Genomic DNA, 23336 nt, shown 5'->3' with positions numbered 1-23336 from the left:
AAGCTGGTAGAAGTTTGTTCATATTCTTTAAATGTTGTGGAGATGGTGAATGGGATGACTGACCCGCTGTGGGTGCTTTGGGGTTTGATCGAGGATATTCTTGAGCTCCAAGACAGGTGTACGAGTTGTGTCATGTGTTTGCAAAACCAATCAATGCATTAACTTTCTTACTAGTTTGATCCCCATGTCTCAAGAGATTAGTTTGGATCCTCACACTCTTTTCTCAACTCTCCTTGAGTTTGTTTGAGAAGAACATTGTGGTTGGAAGTTATTTCATATGTAACAATTTGTAACTTTCTTATAATTTTCCCGTAATATTATATGTATCTCGCTTTGCTCCCGAAAAAAAAAAGTATTGAACAAATATGAAGTCATTTGATGTAGCCAATTTGGTTCAACCACAAATATCTTGTATTGTGTATGTGACTTTTTATTTTTATTTTTATATACACCTATTTAAGGTGTTTAACTGCAGAATCAATATGAGTCTATTTAAAATTTTGGCTCCAGCAATATCTTGAAGATCATTTTTATGTTTTCTAAAATTCTTGCAGAGTGTTTGTTTCCCACTTGCTTTTTTAGAAGTCTCTTAGATTTCATATATATGTACTCTGGTTTGCTAGCTTACATATGAGACCGACTGAGGAAGTAAAACTAATGATCAATGGCCTATTTAGTGGATTTTGAATACCTATGGAGGATCCTCCATTAATGGAAACAGTAGTGCCTTAATATACTTTTTACGAGTGTAGCAGGAGGCACTCAAAACCAAGGTTTAAAGTATCGGTATCGAGTATCGTATCGGTAAGGTGATTTTAAGAGATGTATCGTCCTGTATCGAGTATTGTATCGCTCTAACTAATGTATTTTAGTGTAATTCAATGGGGAGATGTATCGAGATATATCATATCGGTTGGGTCAAATATGGATACGTATCGGCTAGTATCGTATGGTATCGTGGGATACTTTAAACCTTGCCCAAAACTGTATGTACTATCAGTTTTCTAACTATATTATAGGATTGGTCTTTAGAGATTTAATTGTTTGATTTTGATGATCTTTGTAATAACTAGGAACAGTTTTGATCTTTATTGAGTGACCAAGCTTAGAGTGTTTTTTAGCCTTTTAGATCTCATGAATTAGGACCTACATGTTGGTCTTTAAAGAAAACATAGGAGAAGATCCTCCATTAATGGAATTGGAAATTCCTTATTTTACTCTGTATTTATCAATAATTTGACTAACCTATAAGACTGACTCTAAAATGTGTGACCATCTGATTTTAATGATCTTAACGTCAGTTGGAACAATTTTCAGAATAATCTCGAATGATATGCATACCAATCACTTAATCTCTACCTAAGGTATAGGGTGAGGGAGCCTTAACAATGCCATTACCTTTACGGTAGACTTTTAAAAATGATTTCGAGTGATTGAAGATAAAAAATAAAAATAAAATAAAATAAAATAAAATCTAGAATTCTATGATGTCTCTCTCTTTCTTTCTTTTTTTTCCCCCTATTATTTATGGATTACTTAAGTTTAACTCAATATCACGGTTGTTGATTCTCGTTGGCGGTAACATCTCTTTCTTCTTCCTCTGTTCCTTCTCTAATATAGTTCTTCTACAGGTTCGATACAACCGATTTTCAAATTTAGAGGAAAAAAATTGGTTTTTGTGGGAGATTCACTGAACATAAATATATGAGGATCTCTTGTTTGTATTATTCGAGATGGAATTAGAAACAAGAAAAAAGTCATGAGATCTCAGGGAAGACGAAAATTCTTTTTTTACTTCTTAGGAAGAAATAGAGAAAGAACAAAGGAAGAAGAAAGAAAATATACGTTATTCTACCCGCCGTTGTTTTCTTTCTTTTCTTTTTTAAAATTTAATTGATGATAGAAGGTTATCTTAATTAACCCATAAATAATGGGAGGAAGAATCAAAATTTTATTGGACAATTCAGATTTAGTCAACAAATCTGACGGTATAAATTTATAAGAGCGGTTCAATTAACATATTCACATATCCATTCAGCTATCTCATTCTCAATATAATAGTATAAAGAGTTTTTTATGTGTGCCACAAACTAATGTTGGGTATTCTTTGTGTAATTTATTACGTGTGAGTCCTAACTAAACTCTAACCATGTTAGTTGCCGTTAAGTATATTCATCTCTTATTAGGTTATTTAATATATTATGTTATTATATATATATATATATATTTAAAATAAATATTTTTTAATTATTAATTAATGCTTAAGGACCAATTATCTCTTTTTAAAACCATATATTAAAATAAAGTATTGAATAACCTGATGGACGTCAATGCTGGAGTGATAAGACCCATACTTCTCAATAGAGAGGGAGTGAGAGTGACTTCACCCACCACAGCAGCCTCCCAGGTTTTACCACCAACCCCCTTGTAGGGTTATTGGCATAAAACCTAAGCTGCAACCTTTCCCGGGAGTAATGAGATGAAATAAATTTGCCAAAATTTTGATTAATAAAGCAAAGCATCAACCTTTTGATTCATGAATGCTTAACCAAAATTTTGTATATCTTTTAGATTCTATTTCATTGGCCGTGAGATGACAACTAGGTTCGTTAGGGTTATTGTATCACCCAAATTACACTCCGATTGCCCTCTTCCGGCCTCTCTCACGCGCCTTGGTGGGCGGAGGGAAGTCTTCTCTTCCAACAATTCTTCAACTCTTCCTTTTTGAAGAAAAATAAAGACGGCTAACCGGGTTTGGATTCTGGAAGAGGGTTTTGGCCCCCAACAAATTTATAAAGTAAAGTTAGAATTTTTTTGCTAATTATAATTTCTCTCAATGGGTAGCAGAAAATTGGTGCGAGATATCTTTCTATCCAAGCAATTCCTTTCTCTGCAGCTAAAATCATACCAGGTTTGTTCGCCTCAACTCTAATCTCAGCATCATCAGCTGTTCATCTTTTTCGTTGTCATAGTTATCTGGAGACGAGTAATGCTAATTTTTTCTTTTTTATTGTTTTGTCATCCAGTCTCCTAACACAAGGCTGCGGTTGCTCTCGGAAAATGGACTTGTGTGTTCTCGTGGATTCAGTGTCTTCAATGAGTTCTCGAAGAAAGTCAAAGGAGAAGTTAAAAGGTATGCCTCCCTCCCCTCTTCACTTGCCAACTTTCATGTATCCTTGTTTTTTGAAATTCCTCTCCTTTTTGTTTTTTTTTGGTTGATTCTATAAATTTGCTGTCGAAACCCAGGAGATAGTAGTTTTCTACCACATACATTGAAAAGAAAGAGACATGATCAAAGAAGAGTGCTTGTGTTCTTTATTACATTATTTGTTACTAGTATACTTGTTTCAGTCCTTTTTTTGGTGTAGGACAATGCCTTTTGTAATACTTTGAGAACTTGAGAACCAGGACTGCTGAAGAGTGAAGAAGAAGAAAGCTGAAGGAAACTGAAAATATGGATTGAAAGGGGGACTAGCTCGGGAGCATCTAATGTTCATCCCTCTCCCACCCCAAAAGGGTTTCGTTATAATTGCAAAGATACCTGAAATAGCTAATCTAGAATAGCTAGGCCAGAATCAATTCTACAGGAGGATCGTAAACTCTTAAATGAAGAACAACAGTCACTTTGTTTGATGCTTCTTCAATCAGCAACTATGGTAGTGTGACATCTTCTTTTGAATTGATGAATCTTAGTAGTAGTCTGGTCCTTTGCTTGATCAGGATCAAAATAAAAACCAGAGTCAAAACAAAGGAATTAGTAAATAGAGATGATTGATAGATAGAAGGGGGTTCAGGATTTAAGGGGTTGGCTATCTCACCCTGGGCATCTCATGTTGGGTGTATCTCGCACATGGCTTACACGGTTCCTGTGATGTAGATTACTGGAACGGGCTTGTTTCTTAAGAACAAGTCTCATGTTGGGTCATATGGGTGTTGTGCTCTTGATTCCATGCATTAACCTTGTAATCAGCCAACGTAAAGGATAAGAAAATTAAATACAGCAATGCTTCAACATGTGACTGACACAGGGCTGACCACTTTCTCATTGACTCTATTTCAGTTTCCTAGTTAGTTTAAGTTACCTAATAGGTTGAGGATTGGGCAAGGCCTTTCCTTTTTGGTATAGGAGTCCAATTTTGAGTTGTAAATTGTGATAGAGCATATTATGAAACACAATTTTGATTAATGAAATTGCTTTGTAAGCTTCTGCTGCCTTTTTCCTCCATTGTGACAGCTCACTTTAGTGTGTTTTTTAAACTTAAGGTCGGATCAGTATGTATCCAGTCAGTTCCTTGTTTTGGTATGGACCTTGGAGTCTCATTGGGTGATTGGAGTTTGATCTAATTGACTCTTTGATAGCATGAAGCCTAAGAGGTTTGAATTAAAGCTTCTTTCAACTAGGTTGAGGAACACCTTCTAGATTTAAGGTTTAGAGTGAGTCTTCATTATTTTAGCCATTAACAAGCTGCTGCCAAGTTAATCAGCACAACCCCCAATTCATTCCTAACATGTTGATTCTCCAATCCCTAGCTTGCCTTTTGTTATTTTTTGTTGCCGAAAGCCCTAGATTACTGAAATCCGTTCACAGCCTAATTCACCATTATAATCCTTCCAAATTCAACCCATAGCTTCCCATATGTCATCTACCAAGGTTGACCCCCTTTGCTGCCCAAGAACTCCTTTGAATTCTAACATCCACAGATCCAATTTCATCTGAGTTTGAAGTTCAAACTATCCATTGTTTTGGAGTATGGGAACCTGGTAGTCTGGTACTACCTTCTAGAAGTTCATGCAACAGGTCTTTTAGCTTTAAAAAGGAAAATTGTCTAGCCAAATCAAACCACTAGAATCTGCTGAAATTTTGATTGGCTTTTCTCCTAATCTAAGAGAGGCTCGATCAAGTTTCAGACACATCTGCACCACTGATTGCTTGAAATTGCTCTTTTACCCTGCTGTCCAATTTCCCCAAGAAATCCTCCATAACTTCAGATTTACCGCCTTACTTTGTCTTAACTTCCAAAATATAATATTCTCCACATTAAGTTGACATAATCCCCACCATTAACCCTAAACCTAATACTCAAGTGGGTCCCATGAGCGGTTTGGCCTTACCTGATTTGGCATGCTCATACAAGATTCTGTGAAAACTGACCTTCATTCTAGAGCTACATCAACCTGTCTTGCATGGGAGCCTTTCTGACAGCCATTAGTTGCTTTAACCAAACTCATCCCCCCCCCCCCCTCAAACTTGACTTGGCTGTTACTCAGCTTGTTACATCATAGGCTTTTCTAGAAATATTTGAAAACATTACAATAAAACTCCTATTCCTAACCCATAAAATAGCTAAAATATTAGACTTCTAAACCCCATGCAAGTGAGCAACCTTGTCTGATTTGAACTATTCTAGGCAAGTTGTCATGGGCTCACCAAATGGAGTTAATAATTAAACAAAAATAAACTTAAATTATCTCTAACTCTAGTTGCGTCAAATAATGAATAATTTCCTATTTAAAATCAATCTAGAGTAGCTGTAGAGTCCTCCATGCAATGACAATTGAGTCTTCAAACTGATCTCATTGAGCTGGCCATGGAGCCCACCAGATCTACAGAAAAGCATTCCCAAACATGACTATGGTGCTGTTCACATGAAAAGTAATTTGAACATTGTCTTGGTCTTTTCTTCTCCCAGCAATCGGGACTTGGCCAGCCATATGAGATGCTCCACTGGGCCAACAAAGCCTGCCTCATCATCGGACCAGGCTGCCTCTCACAGCAGTTGAATTTGACCACTATGCTGTGCTGGTTTTGGGGCTTTTTCCTGTGGCACATGGACCTGCAATCTACGCCAATAAGACTTCTACTTGTGGAAGGAATCAAAAGTAAAACAGAGGAAACAACTTAAAGAATAAATCCTACTCTAGTTGACATTACTAGGACACATAAAAGCTAAGTCAAAATTGGAGGGGAAACCCCCATATTACATTACAATCTTTACAATAGTTAACACTTCCCAACAAGTTGGGATATACATGTGTCAAAACAGGCTCCAGCTTGGATATATGAGAATCGTTATTATTAGCAGCACCAGTCTTGACTCTTGATGGCAGTTGTAGACATCAGATAGGACCAAAAGATGTTGGTGCTGACAATAGTTTTGACCCACTGGAAAACTGAGATATGCTCGACTTGAGTTGAAATAAGGTCAAAATTTGGTAATTTTTTCCCTACCCAACTCAAGCTGCTTGTTTTGAGGCCTAATTAATGGTTCTTTGAGCTGGTTCTTTTGCATGCAGCCTAACTTTGACCTGTGAATGTGTAATTTCTTGAAAACAACTGCTTAAAATGATACTTGTGGTTTCGAAATTTGAACCAAGGTTGATGGTGTATATTGTTGTTGGGCAGTGGCTGGAAACTAGTCACTTACTTTTTTATGCCTAATATCTTCTGTAGTTGTATCTCATTTAATTAGTAAATTATTCATAAATAAGCAAACAACCAATCCAACAAAAATATTTAGGAAAAGAAAATCAAATTCGAAGAGTAGAAGAAGTCAACTCCCTAGCTAAGGACAAGAACTGGATTTTTAATGATAGGTGCATTTTTCAAATTTCTAATGTTTTATGAAGTCTAAAAGTTCCATAAATCTTAACATGGTAAAAGATTGCTAGAAACTAAAATTGCAGCTAAATATGCATTTGATTTGATGTCTGAAAAAGTATTTTCATTCAAGAATTGCTCTGAATGAAAATATTTGTTTGTACATCGAAACAAATGAACATCTTATCACATTTCTGATTTTTAGAAATTTTTTTCCATATTAATATTTACAAAACTGTTAGATTTGATAAAAACCCTAGCATTAGAAAACTGAAGATTGTAGCTACCATCGTGGGTCTACCTTTTGTTTTAGAACTGAGAGGTTTTTTCCCCTTCAATTATTTGTATTGGATTCTTTTTTTTTTTTTTTTTTTTTTGGGGGGGGGGGGGGGGGGGGGGGGGTCTGTGTGCCTGATACAAATACAAGAAAACATGTTGCTTAATTGCTATTAGGCATAAAGTGTCTGTGGAATGCCAGTTCTGCTCACTAGCCAGGTCTCCACAAGTTTCAATGGGGACTAGGTTGAAACCATCAAAATATGGTATTAATAGTTCATGTGTATCTCATCTTGGAGTCCTGGGAAACCAAGATATCTCGGATGATACCACCACTTCCATGGTTGCAGTAGCATGAGATCCTAGAGGAGGGGCTTGGGAGTAATAATTGCTATTCTACAAATATACCAAGGGTGCAAAGGAGAGTGGCAATCTGGTAACAAAGCAGCATTGTCGGTCAATTTGGAAGTTTAATAGGGAAATTGACAACACAAACATTTTTTTTGGTTGGGGATTAGCTTGAAATAAAACATAACAATGAGGGCAATAATGGAAATCAAGAAACAAAGTTAAGCTTTTCTAGAACCAAGGGAATGAGGTACCTACAACAATATCGTTTCTTCATTCCAGTGGTAGAAATTATGATTGAAGTTCATCTCCTCTTTCATAGAGGAAAGCAGGGTTATGGTACTGTAAAAATGATTGCTCACAATCCTGAATAGCAGTTGGGACTGGAAATCCTTGATCAAGCAATATATAGATCAGCTGGGTGGCAGTGAGTACCAGGAAGCAATTGTTCTATTTCATCGATCAAGACCAGTCAACAAAAGCAAATAAATAGGGCTGAATTGATACCATTAGCTGGGCAACAAACTTCAGCAAATGATAGGAGAGAACTCCAAGAACAGTTGGGAAAACCTCACCTATTGTTTTGGGTTACAGACAATGATGAACTATGGGTTGACCCCACAAGGCCTTAGAAGAATATCAACAGATGTCAGTAGGATAGCTGTAACAGCGGATTAACTCAATAAGATCACCAGCCACTGCTGCCAAAGAGAAATGTGATGCAAAGTTGTGGAGGTTTTCCCTCTGCTTAGTAGCAGAATTCCTTCCCCCCCCCCCCCTTCTTCTTTGTTGCTTTGATGACATGTGATAATTTATGATTTTGAGAACCATGACTGGTCTGGAAGAAGAGCTGACAGAAGGAGAAGAGATGGACTGACTAGAGAGCAGAAGTTGACATATCTAGGAGCGGTCACCCCCCACCCTAAGAAAAAAAATGAAAACCTACAACAACAAAAATACAACACAGACACGCACAGACGAAGCAGAAGAGGAAGCTTCGTATATAATCAGAAAGATACATAGAATAAGACTCCTACTGGTCGAAGGAATGAAAAATAAACAACTCGGAGACTAAATCCAACTCTCCTTGACTTGACATACTAGGGCACACAAATTCCCGCTCATGGTGGGAAGGAAAGAAACCCCCCGGATATCGTGTTACAATAATTAACAGTTTTTCTTGTTTTTTCTTCTGGTTGTTGGGGGAGGGGGATTATTTGTGTCCTGTACCTTTGATGGGATTAAATTTGTTTAAGATAGAAATAAGTTACTAATCCTTATTCCATTTTCTGCTAGCATTATTGCCTTTCTGGGTACTGTGGCTAACTTTATTATATGTTCTTACTGCTGTTTTCATCTTTGCATTTGCCCATTCTTTTATTTGGTAGTGCTCAATTCATATATGATTTCCTGTAGCATTTTTAATTTCCATCTGGGGTTTTTATTTGGTGGTAGTAATACAGACTTCCAACAGTCAGTCAAGGAACTTAAGGAGAAAGCAGGTGAGCTGAAGGAGGCGAAAGAAGAACTAAAACTCAGGTAATTTTTAGGATGGAGAAAAGTTTCTCTGTGAGGACACAGGGGCCAAGCCCATGCAGTGGGGGTTGAAATGACTGCCCCACCCCCATGAGAGGCAGAAATCCTGATCCTCGAGATTCCAGCATGCACTCTCTCATGGCTACCGCATCTGCATGGTCCCTGCGCACCCTCATGTAGTCTCTCTATGCCGTTTGGCATTTTTGGCTTTCTAGGTTCTAGGTTCTAGGTTGAGACATAATTTTGTATGCCAAAGGCTGGCAGACAAAGGAGGAGCCTTAGATGAACTGGTGAATGCAGAACGAAGCAGACAGCAGAGCAGTTATACAAGCGTGCAGACAGCGTGTGGACTGAAGCTGAATCTACAGCAAAGAAGGTCAGCTCAAAATTACCAACATAAGCTGTACTGATTGGAAGATTTTTACCCTATTTATTGATCAAAATTATTGTATTGGTCGAAATTTAGAAGTCCCATGACTTTTTGTGGCTTTATTTATTATCAGAAATGTAGAAACTTTGTTTGTTGTGCGTATGCTTTGTACACATGTTTTGGGTTCATAAATCTGATGTTTTATTCTCAGCATGATGACAGAATTGCAGTTCTATTTTCCTTTCTCTGGTTTGGGGTAAACTTTTATTCATACCTCTGTTGGTGCACATGTCATGCTATTTCTACCGAGTTTATTCCTATTTCTTAGCTCCTCTCCTCCCTCTTCTGTGTGGAAATCGTTAACTTGTTTCATATGCTCTAGGGTATAGTTCAGACTTTGTTTTCCAGTTTGCATCAGTATATATATATATATATATATATATTTTGTAATTTTAAAAGTAAGCTGCTTTTCCTTTCTAGCATGTATATTGTTTAAGTATGGATAATTTGCATCTCTTATAGCCATTGTGATCAGTTTCTTCCAAGCCATGGTTTCATGCTCCTTTGTTTTTGGAACATTTCCTTCATGCTTAAGCTGGTGTTCATATGTTGGTATAGTTCATTTATTAGTTTTTGGGAACTTTGGTTCTTTGCAGGTCACTGCCAATGTAAAGGAGAAGATTTCAGTGGCCACGGAAGAGGTGAGTGAGTTGTTGTTGCATTTGTGAACCCTTGTTCAATCATGTTTGCTTTTTAGAATTTTAGGACCTTTATTACCTTCTCTTTGCATCACATTTAGGTCAAGGAGAGCCTTGGAATAAGACAGCAAGAGTCATCTGGATCTTCCAGTTCCTCAGCTAAATCTGATGATGCTGCTGCAAAGGATGAAGACAGTACTACATCTGGACAAGGAAATTCCCAGCAATCCGATTCTGTTGATGCTAAAGAATCATTATTTGGCAGGTTCAAGTCTAGTGTTTCTCCTAGAGTTTTTGAATCTTTGAAGAAAATGAAGGATGCAAAGGTCATTGACTTGGCTAAGAAGGGTTATGACACAGTAAAAGATGAGTTAAATGGTAACCCTGCTAAGAGAAGGCACATGCAAAATGCAGCTTCCTCTACATCAACAGTAGAACGAAGTACGAGAACTGACATTGTTATTGTACCCACAAAGCAGTCAAAGTGGGGTGAGAAGTGGGGAGCATTTAAAGCGAAGGTGGATTGTCATTGTCCAGTTGTCCAGTTGTCTTAGTTTCAGTCAGTTGGAATAGTGTAGATGAACTATTTCTTTGATTTAGTATGCACCTTTTGATCTTCTATGTCTTTCTAGATGCAAGGTCATCCTGTATTCAAGCGCATAACTGGGATGAGTGAGCCTGTTGTAACAAAGGGTCAGGAGGTACATTTTCTTTCTTGTGACTATAATTCTTTTTCCTTCTTGTGAAGATCACTGTTGTTTAATTCATGCAGATTGCATTGATCCATAGTATCTCGGTATTGTTGGAATGCTCTTTTTGGGGAAGGATGATCAATGAAGAGCTCCGACATAGTCTGATGTAGTACTACATTGATGGGAGATCAACTAGGAGCCAATAAACATGTAGATCCAAACAAAACCATGATAGGGTTCTTGGGCCAAATTAGTGATGAAGAGTTTATTAGTGAAGGTTTGGGTTGATGAAACCAGGATTGGCAAGTATAGGGCACCCTATAATTTGGGCCCAAAACAGCCCACAAATCATGCGGCACCAAGAGCTGGCCAAATCCCCCAAGGGTTATTTTGGTCATATTACTGCCCCTTGGGGCCAGAGTGGGTTAGTTAGTTTCCCCATGTTGTTAGGAGTTAGAATGTATTTTTGTTTTTCTCAATGGAATTAGTAGTTGGAGTCCTGATGTAATTAGGAGTTTCATTCCCAACTGGATTCCTTGTTTTAGTAGGGTTCAAGTCTCTGGTTAGTTCAAGTAAAACTCCTCTTCTAGTTGCTAAGTAGGCTATTAGTCTTAGAAGGAATTCTATTTCAAGTTGGATTCTTGATTAGTTTTTGTTTGTTGAGTACCATTAGGATATCCTTCATGTAAGGCTATAAATAAGCCATTCATAATATAAACAATCCAGACTGGATTAGTAAATTTGCGAAGAGTTTTGAAGTAGAATGGAGTCGTAGGATCCAACAAGGATCCCCACAGCTGAGCACTTTGACCTTCTGCAGTTTGTTCAATCTTCTTATTCTTCTCAGCCCGTGCAGAATGGAGACAGCGACTACAGCCACTGTGAGTGAACCAGTCCCCTCTACATTCATGTAAACCAGGCCTTGTCCTACCCCTTCCCCCTGTCTGACACCCCACACAACTGTCCCCATTCCCCTTTATTCCTTGTGGCAGCAGCAGCCCCCCTCCCACTTAAAACCCTAGAATTCCCTGCCCTATTACCTTCCCCCTCCACTAATAGGATCGCACCCATCCTACTTTCATCTTCATTAATAGACCTTCGTTCTGTTGGTTTAGAATAAATCCTAAGCCCTAATTCATCCAAAAACCTAAATCTCCCTAACCTTTCATCCGTAGTCTATACCCTTGAACCACCCCATACTTAACCCTAGAAACCCTTAAACATACAAACCCTAATTTGTGAAAATTCTGCAATTACAAATTTGTTTATACATAATATTTTTCACTAATTTCAAACCTAAACCTAGCCTGGCCGAACCCTAAAATGCCTCCCTAATCATACCCAAGGTTTGGAACTCAATTCAGCCCTAACTGCAGGGTGTTTGATGTATTATTTGCTACTGTCCACTGAGATTTTAACCCAAGTAGCAAGATATGGAACCCTAGATTGCCTGGTGCTTCTTCGAAATATCCTATCACTGGCCCCATCATGGGTTTTCGCACTTAAGGTTTTAATGCTGAATTTGGAGTTTCAGAAATATTACTGTTTGTTTCCCAAGGTTTGAAAATCGGGAATCTTGGGTTCAGAGTTAGAGGTTTGGATTGATGTAGATGTATGCTGAATCCAGAGCCACAGCAAGGATCTTGAACTTGAACCACCGAGAACCTTCAAAACCACCTTGAGTTTTAAGCACCAAGGATCTAAGTTTCCTTGATGCTAATCACCAAGCAATCTAATCTTAAAACATTCATATTAGAAATCTCAGAGAGAACAACAAAAATGATATTCAATTTTCACTGTTTTAGTATGATCATCCCGTCGATGTGGGGTTTGTAAGGGGCTAAATGGCCTTACGGTGGGAGTCCTACCTGAATTAGGATTTGGACACTTGAGACTTGAAATGTAAACAATCTCTAAATCCTGGACTCCTTTCAAAGGCGAAATTACAAACATGCTAAAAAACTGTTTGCCCTTGTAATGTAAATTGAGCCTGAATTATGTTAAATTAGACCAACTGAACCGAAGATTGAATCAGGTCTAACTGATATTCTCTAGAAGAATGTAAAAGGAAAAAATGTTATGTGAACACTACTACTGCTGCTGATGCTGGGCAGCAAGCTTGTAGGTTTCTTCTTGCAGATATTGACCTCCAGGCCTGCATCATGTTGCTTCTCCCCCTCAGCCCTCAATTTGATCCTCTTTATTCTTAGAGTAATTGCACTGGCACCCCAAAATGGAGGCCTTAAAGTGCTGACACTCAACTTTATGTTTGAAAAACATACACCCCAAAATTGGATTTTCATTGGACACATTAGTCCAATTTGTCACTGAAAACGGTTAAATCACTGTTTTTTTTCCTTCATATTTTGATAGCGATATTTTTGGAGTTGAAAGAAAATAATCAGTGATTAATGGATTTCAGTGACAAATTGGACTAACGTGTCCAATGAAAATCCAATTTTGGGGGTTTGTGTCTTTCAAACATAATGGCAGGTGTCAGGCTGGCCCCAGGGTTGCCGGTGCATGCTCTTACATCGCCCGGTGCGAGGAGGCTGACTGCGGGTGGGCGTCCTGGATCGGGAGAGAGGGAGGGGCCCCCCCCGGGAGTTCCTCCATGGCCGTAATAAATAGGTAACTTGCCTGTAGAACCCTCTAAAATAAGAACCGCTGATGGGAATACTATCTGGCTAATGATGAAAGGACTACAGTGTTCTTGTCGTTCTAGTTATTTGTTCCGTCTGGGTTCTGGTTTCTGCCCAGCCCTTGGACTGGGTTTCCAAAGTGGATGATGTTGGTCTAGCCAGGTCAAGGCTTCTGCATCAGCCATAGGCTTAATCCTATGCAGCGTAGCTAGGGCTATCATTCCATCTGTCTAAAAATAAAACACGTAAAAGAGATCCCTCAGTCTAGCAAAGGGACTATTCCGATGACTTAAATTGAACCACTGGTTCAAGCCAACAAATCCAGTTCGATCATAAAACATTGAAGTATAAAAAGTATAGACTCTAGTTTCGTACTCAAGCTAATTAACCCTACTTTAATCCTTAGAGGTGACCTATTTACATAGGGAAAACATCTGTAGGCCTAACATGTATAGAATAGAACCCAAGTTTAGACTTATTCCTAATAAAACAAGCCTATTTTGGTGATGAATCTCCATGATGCTATTTCCTACTCTTTGTATATCCAATAATGGTTTTTTTTTTGGCTTTCCTTATCTACATCTGTAATTTAACCGTTTGTTTATCTCTTTGGTTATTGAGTTCTTGTTGCTTGAGCTATTCTGTCATCATGGTTCTTTGTTGAAAGTAAGCAGTTATAATTAGATTTGGGTTTTGATTTGGCAGTTGGCAGAGGACCTGCGGGAACGTTGGGAAACTAGTGATCATCCAGTTGTTCACAAAATACAAGAGTATGCTGTTACACTTCAATTTGTTTGTGATTTGTTCTCTGCTATTGTATTGGAACTTGGAAGTTCTATATATGGCACTTCTCTTGCTAATTTGGTATTTTTTTCTCATTCACAGCATCAATGAAACGGTTTTTGGAGAAACAACAGCTGCATTATGTTTCAAGGAGATACGTCGTCGAGATCCGTAAGATAGTTTTCTTCTTCTGCTTTCTATTTTTTGGGTTTTCGTGATTTAACAATAGCCATTTAATCACTCTTCTGCATAAAATTTTGCATGTTCAAGCTCTTTTTCTTTACCGGAGTTTGTAGCTGAAGTTCAGGAAACGATCAGGCCAACCCTGAATGCTTATATCAAGGTAATTACTGAAGTTTATATGAGACTGTGTGAACAAGAAATGTCCTTTGTTTTTCCCTCTCTGTTTATTTTAGTGATATTTTGGCAGGTTGATTGCAGCTATACTAACTAATGAATTCTTGTATAGGGGGACGTAGAAACACTGAAGAAGAACTGTAGCCCTGAAGTGCTTGAGCGTTGTAAAGCTGAGCATAGAGCTTATGAAAGCCAGGGTATATTCTTTGACAATAAGGTATGGTTGATAAATCATTGATCTGATGCTCATTTCTCCATCTGATTGGTGTGGGTTAACATTCTTGATCCTTGTGGAAAAATTGGTCCAAGCATATTGTCTTGTCACTTGTACATTTCTTGTGGATATTTTCTTAAGGGTAATGTTGTCTTTATTTATTTCTTTCTTTTGGGGGGGGGGGGGTTGGGTGGGTTTGTGTAATGCATGGTCAAATGCAGTTAAAAAGGATATGGGAAGTGTGAATGGAAATGTCAAATACTTCATCCATGGGGTTTTTGTTTATATGCTCAGTAAAATGTTTTCCATATCCAAGAAAAGGTCAATTAGGAAGCCTTCTTGAAACTAAGTGTATTATTTTTGATAAACACAAAGTGTTGGTCTTTGTACCGGTTTTCATCATTTAGATAGGTACCATTAGTAAGATCCTACCCTGATACCAGGCTCAGAATCTTTTAATCATACAATTAACTGATTCAGTGAAGTTGTTTATTGTGCTTTGTTGGTTTATAGAGATCCATGATAGCAGCATATATTGAGCATTTCATGCACTATATAATTAACCATCTAAATGGGGCTGCGTTGACAACAGTAAAGTTAATAACTATTTTCCGTTTCATTTCCTTTCTTTATTTATTAGGATTTTAGGTCATATTAGTGGTACTAAGTAATTAGCGCCACATTAGGACTAAAATTTGTATATTTTACATTATAATAGTGAGAAAAGAGAAAAGAAGAGCCTCTGTAGTGACAGTTATAATTTTCACAACAGTTACCTTGCTTTTATGCACATGAATAATTGAACTAGTTTAGTGGTAGATAGTAGAATACCTTCTTTTGCCATGGCATTTCTGTAGAATTTTTTTTCTTTTGTTTTCTCCGTATCTTGATTTGGATAATTTGGTGAACTAATCACTGCCTTGATCTAGATACTCCATAATTTTCTTTTGGTAGTTTATTATAGGGCTACGGTTTCCACAGGGCCAGGTCTTCCTAGGAAGCCCCTGTATCCATCCTGTGGCCTCTCAGATTGTTTCAATTTTTGCAGGGCACATGGGAAGTAGGGCAAGTGCTTCTAATTACATGTTAAGTTTCATATGCAACAGGATCATTCCTGTGCTGCAATCGAGCTCTCAAAATCTTTAGAATACAGCTAGAAATAGGAATCTTTGGGATAACAGTTAGAAAACAATGACATACTGAAAATAGATAGAAAATTGCCCTTAATTTAATACTAGAACCTAGTAGGTCTAATCCCAGGTAGGATCAGCTAGAAAACCCTCCAATAAGCTGGAAACTATATGAGGTTGCCAAGAGAACAATGGGAACACAAATGAGGGAATAATCATGATGGCAATTTGAAGCTTCTAGATGGAAAGTTTCTCAGGCCACTCATTTGATGAATTTTTTCAACATCTTTGGAGGCATGACCTTTTGAAGGTGTTTGTTATTCAGCTTTGTCTTCTTGGGACCTGATGCTTGCAGTGTCTAGTCCTTTGAGGAGCCAAATTTGAAGACTAATGTTGTTGGGCAGCCCTTGCAACAGTTATGTTGTCCTTTTCTTGAAAATTTTGACTTTCGACACTAATCACTGTGCTAGTTGTCCACTTGAATTTTGCAACAAGTGAGGGAAATCATTTGGATTAGGCATTTGAGTGAATGCAGTTCTTGCCCTACTGCTCCTTAAATTCCAGCTGGCATAGCAAACTAAATACCATCAGAAGCCTTAGGTAATTGAGTGAATGCAAATATGCAATCTTTGCTTTAGTGCTCCTTATATTTCAACTGACAGAGCAAATAAAATCGGCTGGAAAGCTTCTGATATGTTGCAAGCTGCAGCATTAACTGCTTTAGTTATGAATTTTGTAGTAATAGAGATTCATATCGTACCCATGGTTGAAGAACTCGCACTCACCAGGGATCTTGCCCATTCAAAAAACCGAGATCTCGGTCAAGATATGGTCTTTTTTTGGGGGCCTATCTCGATGGGTTTTAGGGTTTAGGTTGCGCTCAAACTTGGTAGTTAGCCTAATTTAGCCTTCTAAACACATTGGTGCCCTTAGATTTGTGAGAAAACAAACTTAAGTATGAGTTTTAAGTCTACCCTAAGTGTGAAATTGGTGAAATGCTGCAGGATTCGGGAATGAATGGTTATACAATATGTAATATAGAACCTTAAGGCATATAAATGAAAAATAAATGTATCAAATACATCAGATAACTTGAGTGTCATTAGAATTCCATCCATATGAGTATCCTAATCTCAACTCTTGAGAATAGAATAATAGTATTATACAACTATTGGAAATTTTATATAATTCATGACTCATAAGTTCATAAGACCATAGAATAATTGATCTTCCTTTGGTATTGTAGATGTGCTAAGAGTAGTTGCAAGTGAAAATCCAGCTGAAATCTGCAAAAATTGGGGCAGAAATTGAGAGTTCCGGCGAGATCTCAAGCGGATTGTAGGAATCTCGCCCTTCAGCTCGTCTCGCCATTTGAACAAAAAATGAGATATCTTGCGAGATCTTGCCGGGATCTCAAACCATGATCCTGCTAAGATAGAATTTGTGCAATCGTGTTGCCTAGCAGGTAAAGTTTTACCTCTGGAGAGGTTAATTCATATGGATCGGCATTAGGTCATCGGTTAGGCAAACCGAGTTGGAGAGGGTCCAAAATCAAGACGGTATCAGCGAGATGTTCAAGGCTTCTAAGTCTACCAAACAACTATAGAAGTAACAAACACAGTCTCACTGGTTTGGAACCTGTAGAAACAACAATGATCATAATTGATTGTGACGATCGGTTGAAAGAAATCCCTGCAGCTTGTGGCATTCTTGAGATTGATTGAACAAAATTAGGTTTTGAATTCAAGGGCTGGTGGAAGGGGATGCGGAAATGGAGTAGGCCTCTCACCTATCCTAGTCAAGAGTCAACATTGCATAAGCAACTTTTCTTTTCATCCAAATTTGTGTCAATCCCTTATGAAGTTAAATGGAAGTAACTGAAAGCTAAGGTCAAGGATGACTTGGTCCATTTAACCCACGAAACGGTGAATTAAAAATAGGGACAGAAATTAGTGACTTTGTGTCTGGAACAAAACCAACGCTCAGAAGTATGACCAGCCTGGTTTAGCATGAAGTTTTTTTTAAAGTTTCAATCAGTTCCAATGTCAGATTGAAAGATATGAGGATGGTTAGCAAAATGGGAACTTAACTAAAAATAGAAACTCGGGTGCTATAGACCGAAATATCCTGTAAAATGAGCTCAGATTTGGAGAAAATGGTGCTGTCGTAAATAAAATTATGCAAATTTGAGATGATTTTGATGGCTGAGGCTTCAGTTATGGAGGTTAACAAACTAATGGGCCTTAGGAGGTAAGGAGAGGCTTCAAGATAGGTGCAGCTCAGTGGCTAACTCCCCTCTTTGTCTTTAGAGGAGGGGAAAATAAGGAGAATGGCAATAATTAGAAAGAAGAATCTCCTAAACAACCATTTACTAAATGGAAACTCAATAAAACAAAATAAAGAAAAAGATGTAATCTTAGGGATCTAGTCTAACTACTCAACGTAGGAACATTAGTAGTGCTAGCAAAAGCTAGTAAGCACAGAGAGAACATTAGTAGGTGATTGAGGGTTAATTAACCAAGATCTTAACCAGGAATAAATTTGAGCCAAAATTTATTAAGTTAAGGTAATTTTGGTTAGGATGGCTTGGAAGGTTTTTGAGATGTGATCTCAAATGGGCTTTTCTGTGTGACTAATGATGTGGATTCAAATGATTTCAGATGGGGTATTGTACTGTCATTTACTGGTCAAATAAGTCTAACATGGTGAAACAAACATTATTTCCCCAATTAACATAGATTCCTAAAAGTTACTAGACCGATTACTCAAACTGGATCAGTTCATATCTAGAAATCCAATTGGGTTGAGGTCGATCCAGGTTGGTGTATTTGCTGCAGACCTCTTTATCAGTTTCTACTCTTTGAAAAGAGATAATGAAACCAAGGACCATCACATTGAACAGCATAGGAGTACACTTCTTCAGATTTAAGGAATAGCTTTTTTTGCTTGAGCACCCTAATTACATTGTCTCAGGTGGTCTAAATGTTTAGTTGTATGTTGTCTCTACACTAAGATGTCTCTAAATCAGCAATCAGAAATCTACCAATAAAGGGGGTAAAGGCTGTTGTCATCATCCTCATTGATTAAGACAGAGGAGATAATCTTCAAGTCATTTTTTGTTGAAGACGATCTTCCATTCATGACCTCGCCTGCTTCGAATTTGATAGTTACTGCTCTTGAGACCAAGCATAGAAAATATTGTTGATCCGTTAACATGTCTGACATATCAATTCTTGGAGTGGAGCCTGTGTTTCACAGTAATCTTGTTGATGGCCACATATCCTCCAGGTTTGGGTCAGGCATATTTCCTAGCAAGCGCTAATGCAATCTTTTTGAACTTGCCCCGTTGTCACTTCTAATGAAACTTAAATTGTGTTTGTGTGCAAATTTGTGTGCTATGGAGTATGGGGTACTAGAGTCGAACCACTTGCAAGCAGCCTGGTTCAGACTAGTGTGGCATGAGCAATTTGTTCAATTTATTGCCTAGTGTAGTTTTCTTTTTCAGGCCTGTCATTGGCATAAGTTTGGGCATTCTCTGTAAGGATGTATATTTTCTTTCACCCACTTCTCTGTCTCCAAGGTACATTGCTAGGAAGCTGCCCTTTCTTCTTTGCTATTTGATCACCATTGTTTCCATTCACATCCCCGGGGGAACAGGAAGATGGTTTTCCAAATCAATTGAATTAGTATCTGCACACTACACTGTAGATTATTTTTCCTGTTGAATTCAGTTTTATTTGAGTGGGAGAGTTTGGTTTTCTGCAAGGATGTCAAGTATTGTCTTCCTGTTGATGTTTGAGAAATCCTAATTTGGCAAATCACTATTTTTGGTGCATGAAAAAAATTGCAAGCATTTCCTCTTTGTCCCCCCCCCCCCCCACACCAACACACACACACACACATTCTTTAGGTTGTTTGTAGGGGATAAACACTGCATCTCAAACATTGCTTTATGGTTGGTCTGTTTTTGGAGCAGTTTATGTTTGAGATATCAGATTCAATGTTAGGAAAATTTGTACTTGTTAAAGAGTAGTCAGGCTGCAGTTGTTGGGAATCTAAGTGCCTGGATTTCCAATTGAATCCGTTCTTAGGATAAAACATGTAAGAAATCATATGATCATTTGTCATTTTTTTAATCAATGCTTGTGAATCATTTCTTATTGCAGATTTTACATATATCTGAGGTGGAAGTTAGAGAGACAAAACTTATGGGAAGTTCTCCCATAATCATTTTAGCCGTAAGACTTTCATTGCCAGTTATTTGAAAAATATCTACTGCTTATGATTGTCAACCCTTTGATGCTGATGCATGCTTTTCCTTTTGACTTGCCGCAGTTTCAAACACAACAAATATACTGTGTGCGAGATAGACTTGGTTCCATAACAGAAGGGGGAAAGGTTAGCTATTTTCTTAATATTTCAGTTAAATCTGTGATGCGTTCAACGTATCTTTTGCAAGTCTCTAATGGGTGTGATCCAGTAGGAGAAAGGATGACAGTTAAAATCTGAATGTGTAACTTTTTTCTTTTAATGTTTAATTTTGTACCTATTACTTTATGGTTTGGCCACATTCCAGTGAAAAGTGAAATAAATTTCATTAATCATGATCTTGAATGGTATATAATGAGTTGGAAAGTATCGACGAGATTGGATGCTATGATACTTCTATTTTGTAGATGGATATTGGGGTTGTTATGGTAGAAACTTAGATACTTTAAACTAAATTTTTCATTACATGCTTTTAGGTAGATAAGAAAAACCTTGGGGAATACCTTTGCTAAGTACTGGGCCTTTTCATCTCCATATGTGCACATACATGATAACTGTGTTCATAGTATTATGCCTGTTCAGTTGCCATCATGGGGTACATTTTTCTCTTTCTTGAGATACTAAAACATAGAAGTGAGCATAAATTTAAGGTCAGATTACATGGATAATGAACTTAAAAAAGGATCAATTTTTACATGCTCATAATTCTTGTTGCAGGGAATGGACGGATAATTAGTTTTTAGTGATAATGGACCACAAAATGGTCAATTTTCACATGTTCATAATTTTTGTTGAAGGTCAAGTTTCATGCTTATAATTCTTGTTGCATCTTGTATGCCTGTGAGACATCTTTTTGTTCCAAGTGTTTGTTCACACTTGTTCACACTTCATGGAGTCTAGAAAATTAGTAAATTTTTGTTCTAGTACTTCTATTTTCTGAGATTGAGTCCTGACCTCCTGGGTTTCTCTCTCTCTCTCTCTCTTTCATTTTTTTTTTCAATTACAATATAGTGTCTTCCTGTTGTATAGCCCATAAAACAATATTTTGAACATACATCAACTAGTCAGGGTTGTCAAATTTACCAAGAAAAACAAATAACAACTGACATTAAAATTACATAATATTTGCAATAAGGGAGTAGTTGATGCGAGCAGCAATTCCTGGATTCCAATTGAGTTGGTCCAAATTTTTTCTGTTGTAGCTGGTTGGCCTGTTCAAGTCTAGTTTTAATACTCAAGAAGAGGTTCTGTTTAGTCCTGTTCTAGAGGAGATGTTGGTGATGAGGTAAGGTGTGGCGGATACACAGAACCAGTTGATTGCAGAGAGACATCAACAACAGTTTGCTTCAAGGTGGTTTGCAGAATTCCATCAAAGGTGGAGATTGTTGGGTTTAGGTGTTTTGTATTTTGTGGGTCCATATAATTATAGTTTATTTGTATTTGTAATTGGACAGGGTTTTGGATCAATTACTTGTATAAGGATAAAATTGTAATTATATGGGGTTAGGGTTTTAGGTTTCCCTATAAATAGTCTCTGTTGGGATGATCTAGATCAATCAATCCCTACAGGGGATTGGGAAATTCATCCCGGGGATTTATACCTGGTCACACTTTGTGAGAGTGGTTTGAGGTTTTTTGAAATAGTGGAAGCTCTTTCTCTCTAGTGGACTTGGAGGGTTTTGCCAAACCACGTTAAATTTCTTTTGTGTGTTTTCTTTGTGTTCTTCTCTGTAGTTATGCATCCGTCCCCAACAAATGAGACATTTGCTTTTTGTGAGAATTTGGTCTTTGTTTGTCCAAAGAATTTAGTTTTTTTTTGGGACTATTTTCTTAATGTTATTTGTTATATTTAGTTAGTTCGCTGTTCATCTATCAGTTGTTTGTGTTAAGTTTGAAGTATCCACTGATATCCAAGTCAATCCACGTAGAAATTTTTCTTCACTCTAAAACGTACCTCGGGCCTGTCCCTTGCCTTTGTTGAGTTCTAATTCTTGAAAAATTCTCATTTAAGATCAAATCCCTGGCTCTTAGTTTTTCTGCTTTTGCACAAAGCATGTAATTCTTTTAAATCCTTGGTTTCCTCTTTTGTTTCATTTGTTTATTGATATCTGAATTGATTGTTTCTTCCAGGATACAATTCACACTGTATATTATGCATGGGCTATGCAGCAAATGGATGTAGAAGAGCTTGGAGAAGGTGCCTTCTACCCAGTTTGGAGGTTAAGAGAAATGCAGCAACTTGGTGTCCAAGCTCTCATCTAGTGGGTTAATTTGATTCTGTTTATTTATTTTTCAGCAGCTGCCACCTAGCAGTTGTTATTGTATTCAGGGACCCTGTTTTCAATTCCTTGGGTTTTTGTTTCCATCTCCAGGGAAAACCATGATAATCAATTTAAAATCTATGTTGAGGGTAGAATAAATACAATTGTAAATTTGTTTCTTTGAGCTCAGCCTGACCCTACCCCAGCCTGGAATCTCAACCCTAGCCCGGCCAGGGCCGAGCCTCTCCGAGCCAAACTGCATTCTAGAATCTGGACCTTCAAGTTTTTTGGTTTCATTTTTGGAAAAAATTTGGAATTGCAAAATCTGAAGCATCTGTAATTGTGTGTTTCTACCCTGCCTCGTATAAATTGTTTCCATGAAAATTTCATTGCACTGACGAAAATTTCTCTGTATGGTGAATGCTAGTTTGTTTCATTCTTTGGTTGTCTGAACTATGTAATTTCATCACCTTACATTTTTCCTGAGTTAGTAAATGTTACCCTGAAAAAAAAAAAAAAAAAAAAACTGAAATATGTCATTTCTATGTGATAGAAGGAAGCCAACAAGCAAGTTATTCATGTTAATCAGTTCTCACAAGGAAATGCATAAACGAAAAGATATTGAAATGATGAAAATGAAATCTCTTTAACATCTATGTGGTGAAATTAAAATGAGGCATGACTGTCTTCTATCAAGAGATTGGTCATGTTCTCCTCTGAATCTTGCTCCAAACTTGGTCATGGAAATCGAGGTACTGCACAATCACAAAACATCTCAAGTTACTCATAATAATACTATACTCTGAAGATTGATACTTAAAAACTTTTCTAAATATGAAAACTGTACTTCCTAGCTCTCCATGACATTCGATTGCAGCATAGCTAAGCATGCTTCAAAGTCACTATATTTTCCCTTATTCTTTTACGAGCAGTAACAAATCATGATAACACAAAAATCGTAAACATAACAAATTGGAATTACCTCATGATGATTAGGCATAAGAACATTGAATTGATTGCTTTCATCCATGAAGAAAGTTTTCCTTGATTGACTGTAGTCCCATTACGACATCATTCATACACGTACGTTCACTTGGTGATTCCATGGAGCATTGGAGTGCAATTTTAAATATGGAAGTCATGAACCAAGGTGAAGTCACTC

At 37.5% G+C, this 23336-nt stretch overlaps 1 protein-coding gene across 1 annotated transcript; it reads left to right on the top strand.

Annotated features, from left to right (window-relative positions):
• The first annotated feature begins 2497 nt into the window (after nt 1-2497).
• Nucleotides 2498-22693, top strand: TIM44-2 (translocase inner membrane subunit 44-2). Its single transcript, XM_089139061.1, has 14 exons — nt 2498-2911; nt 3027-3133; nt 8678-8761; nt 9059-9134; nt 9785-9829; nt 9928-10344; nt 10459-10527; nt 13866-13930; nt 14046-14114; nt 14214-14286; nt 14413-14517; nt 19811-19882; nt 19980-20042; nt 22044-22693. The coding sequence occupies exons 1-14, from the start codon at nt 2837-2839 to the stop codon at nt 22173-22175; spliced, it is 1452 nt and encodes a 483-aa protein (XP_088995187.1). The 5' UTR covers nt 2498-2836; the 3' UTR covers nt 22176-22693.
• The last annotated feature ends 643 nt before the right edge of the window (nt 22694-23336 follow it).

The sequence above is a fragment of the Hakea prostrata genome, chromosome 11, assembly GCF_041222555.1.
Source record: "Hakea prostrata isolate BN-2017 chromosome 11, UWA_Hpros_2, whole genome shotgun sequence".
Classification (NCBI taxonomy): domain Eukaryota; kingdom Viridiplantae; phylum Streptophyta; class Magnoliopsida; order Proteales; family Proteaceae; genus Hakea; species Hakea prostrata.
Note: the sequence above shows the minus strand (reverse complement) of the source record. Positions and strands in the feature narration are given on the sequence as shown.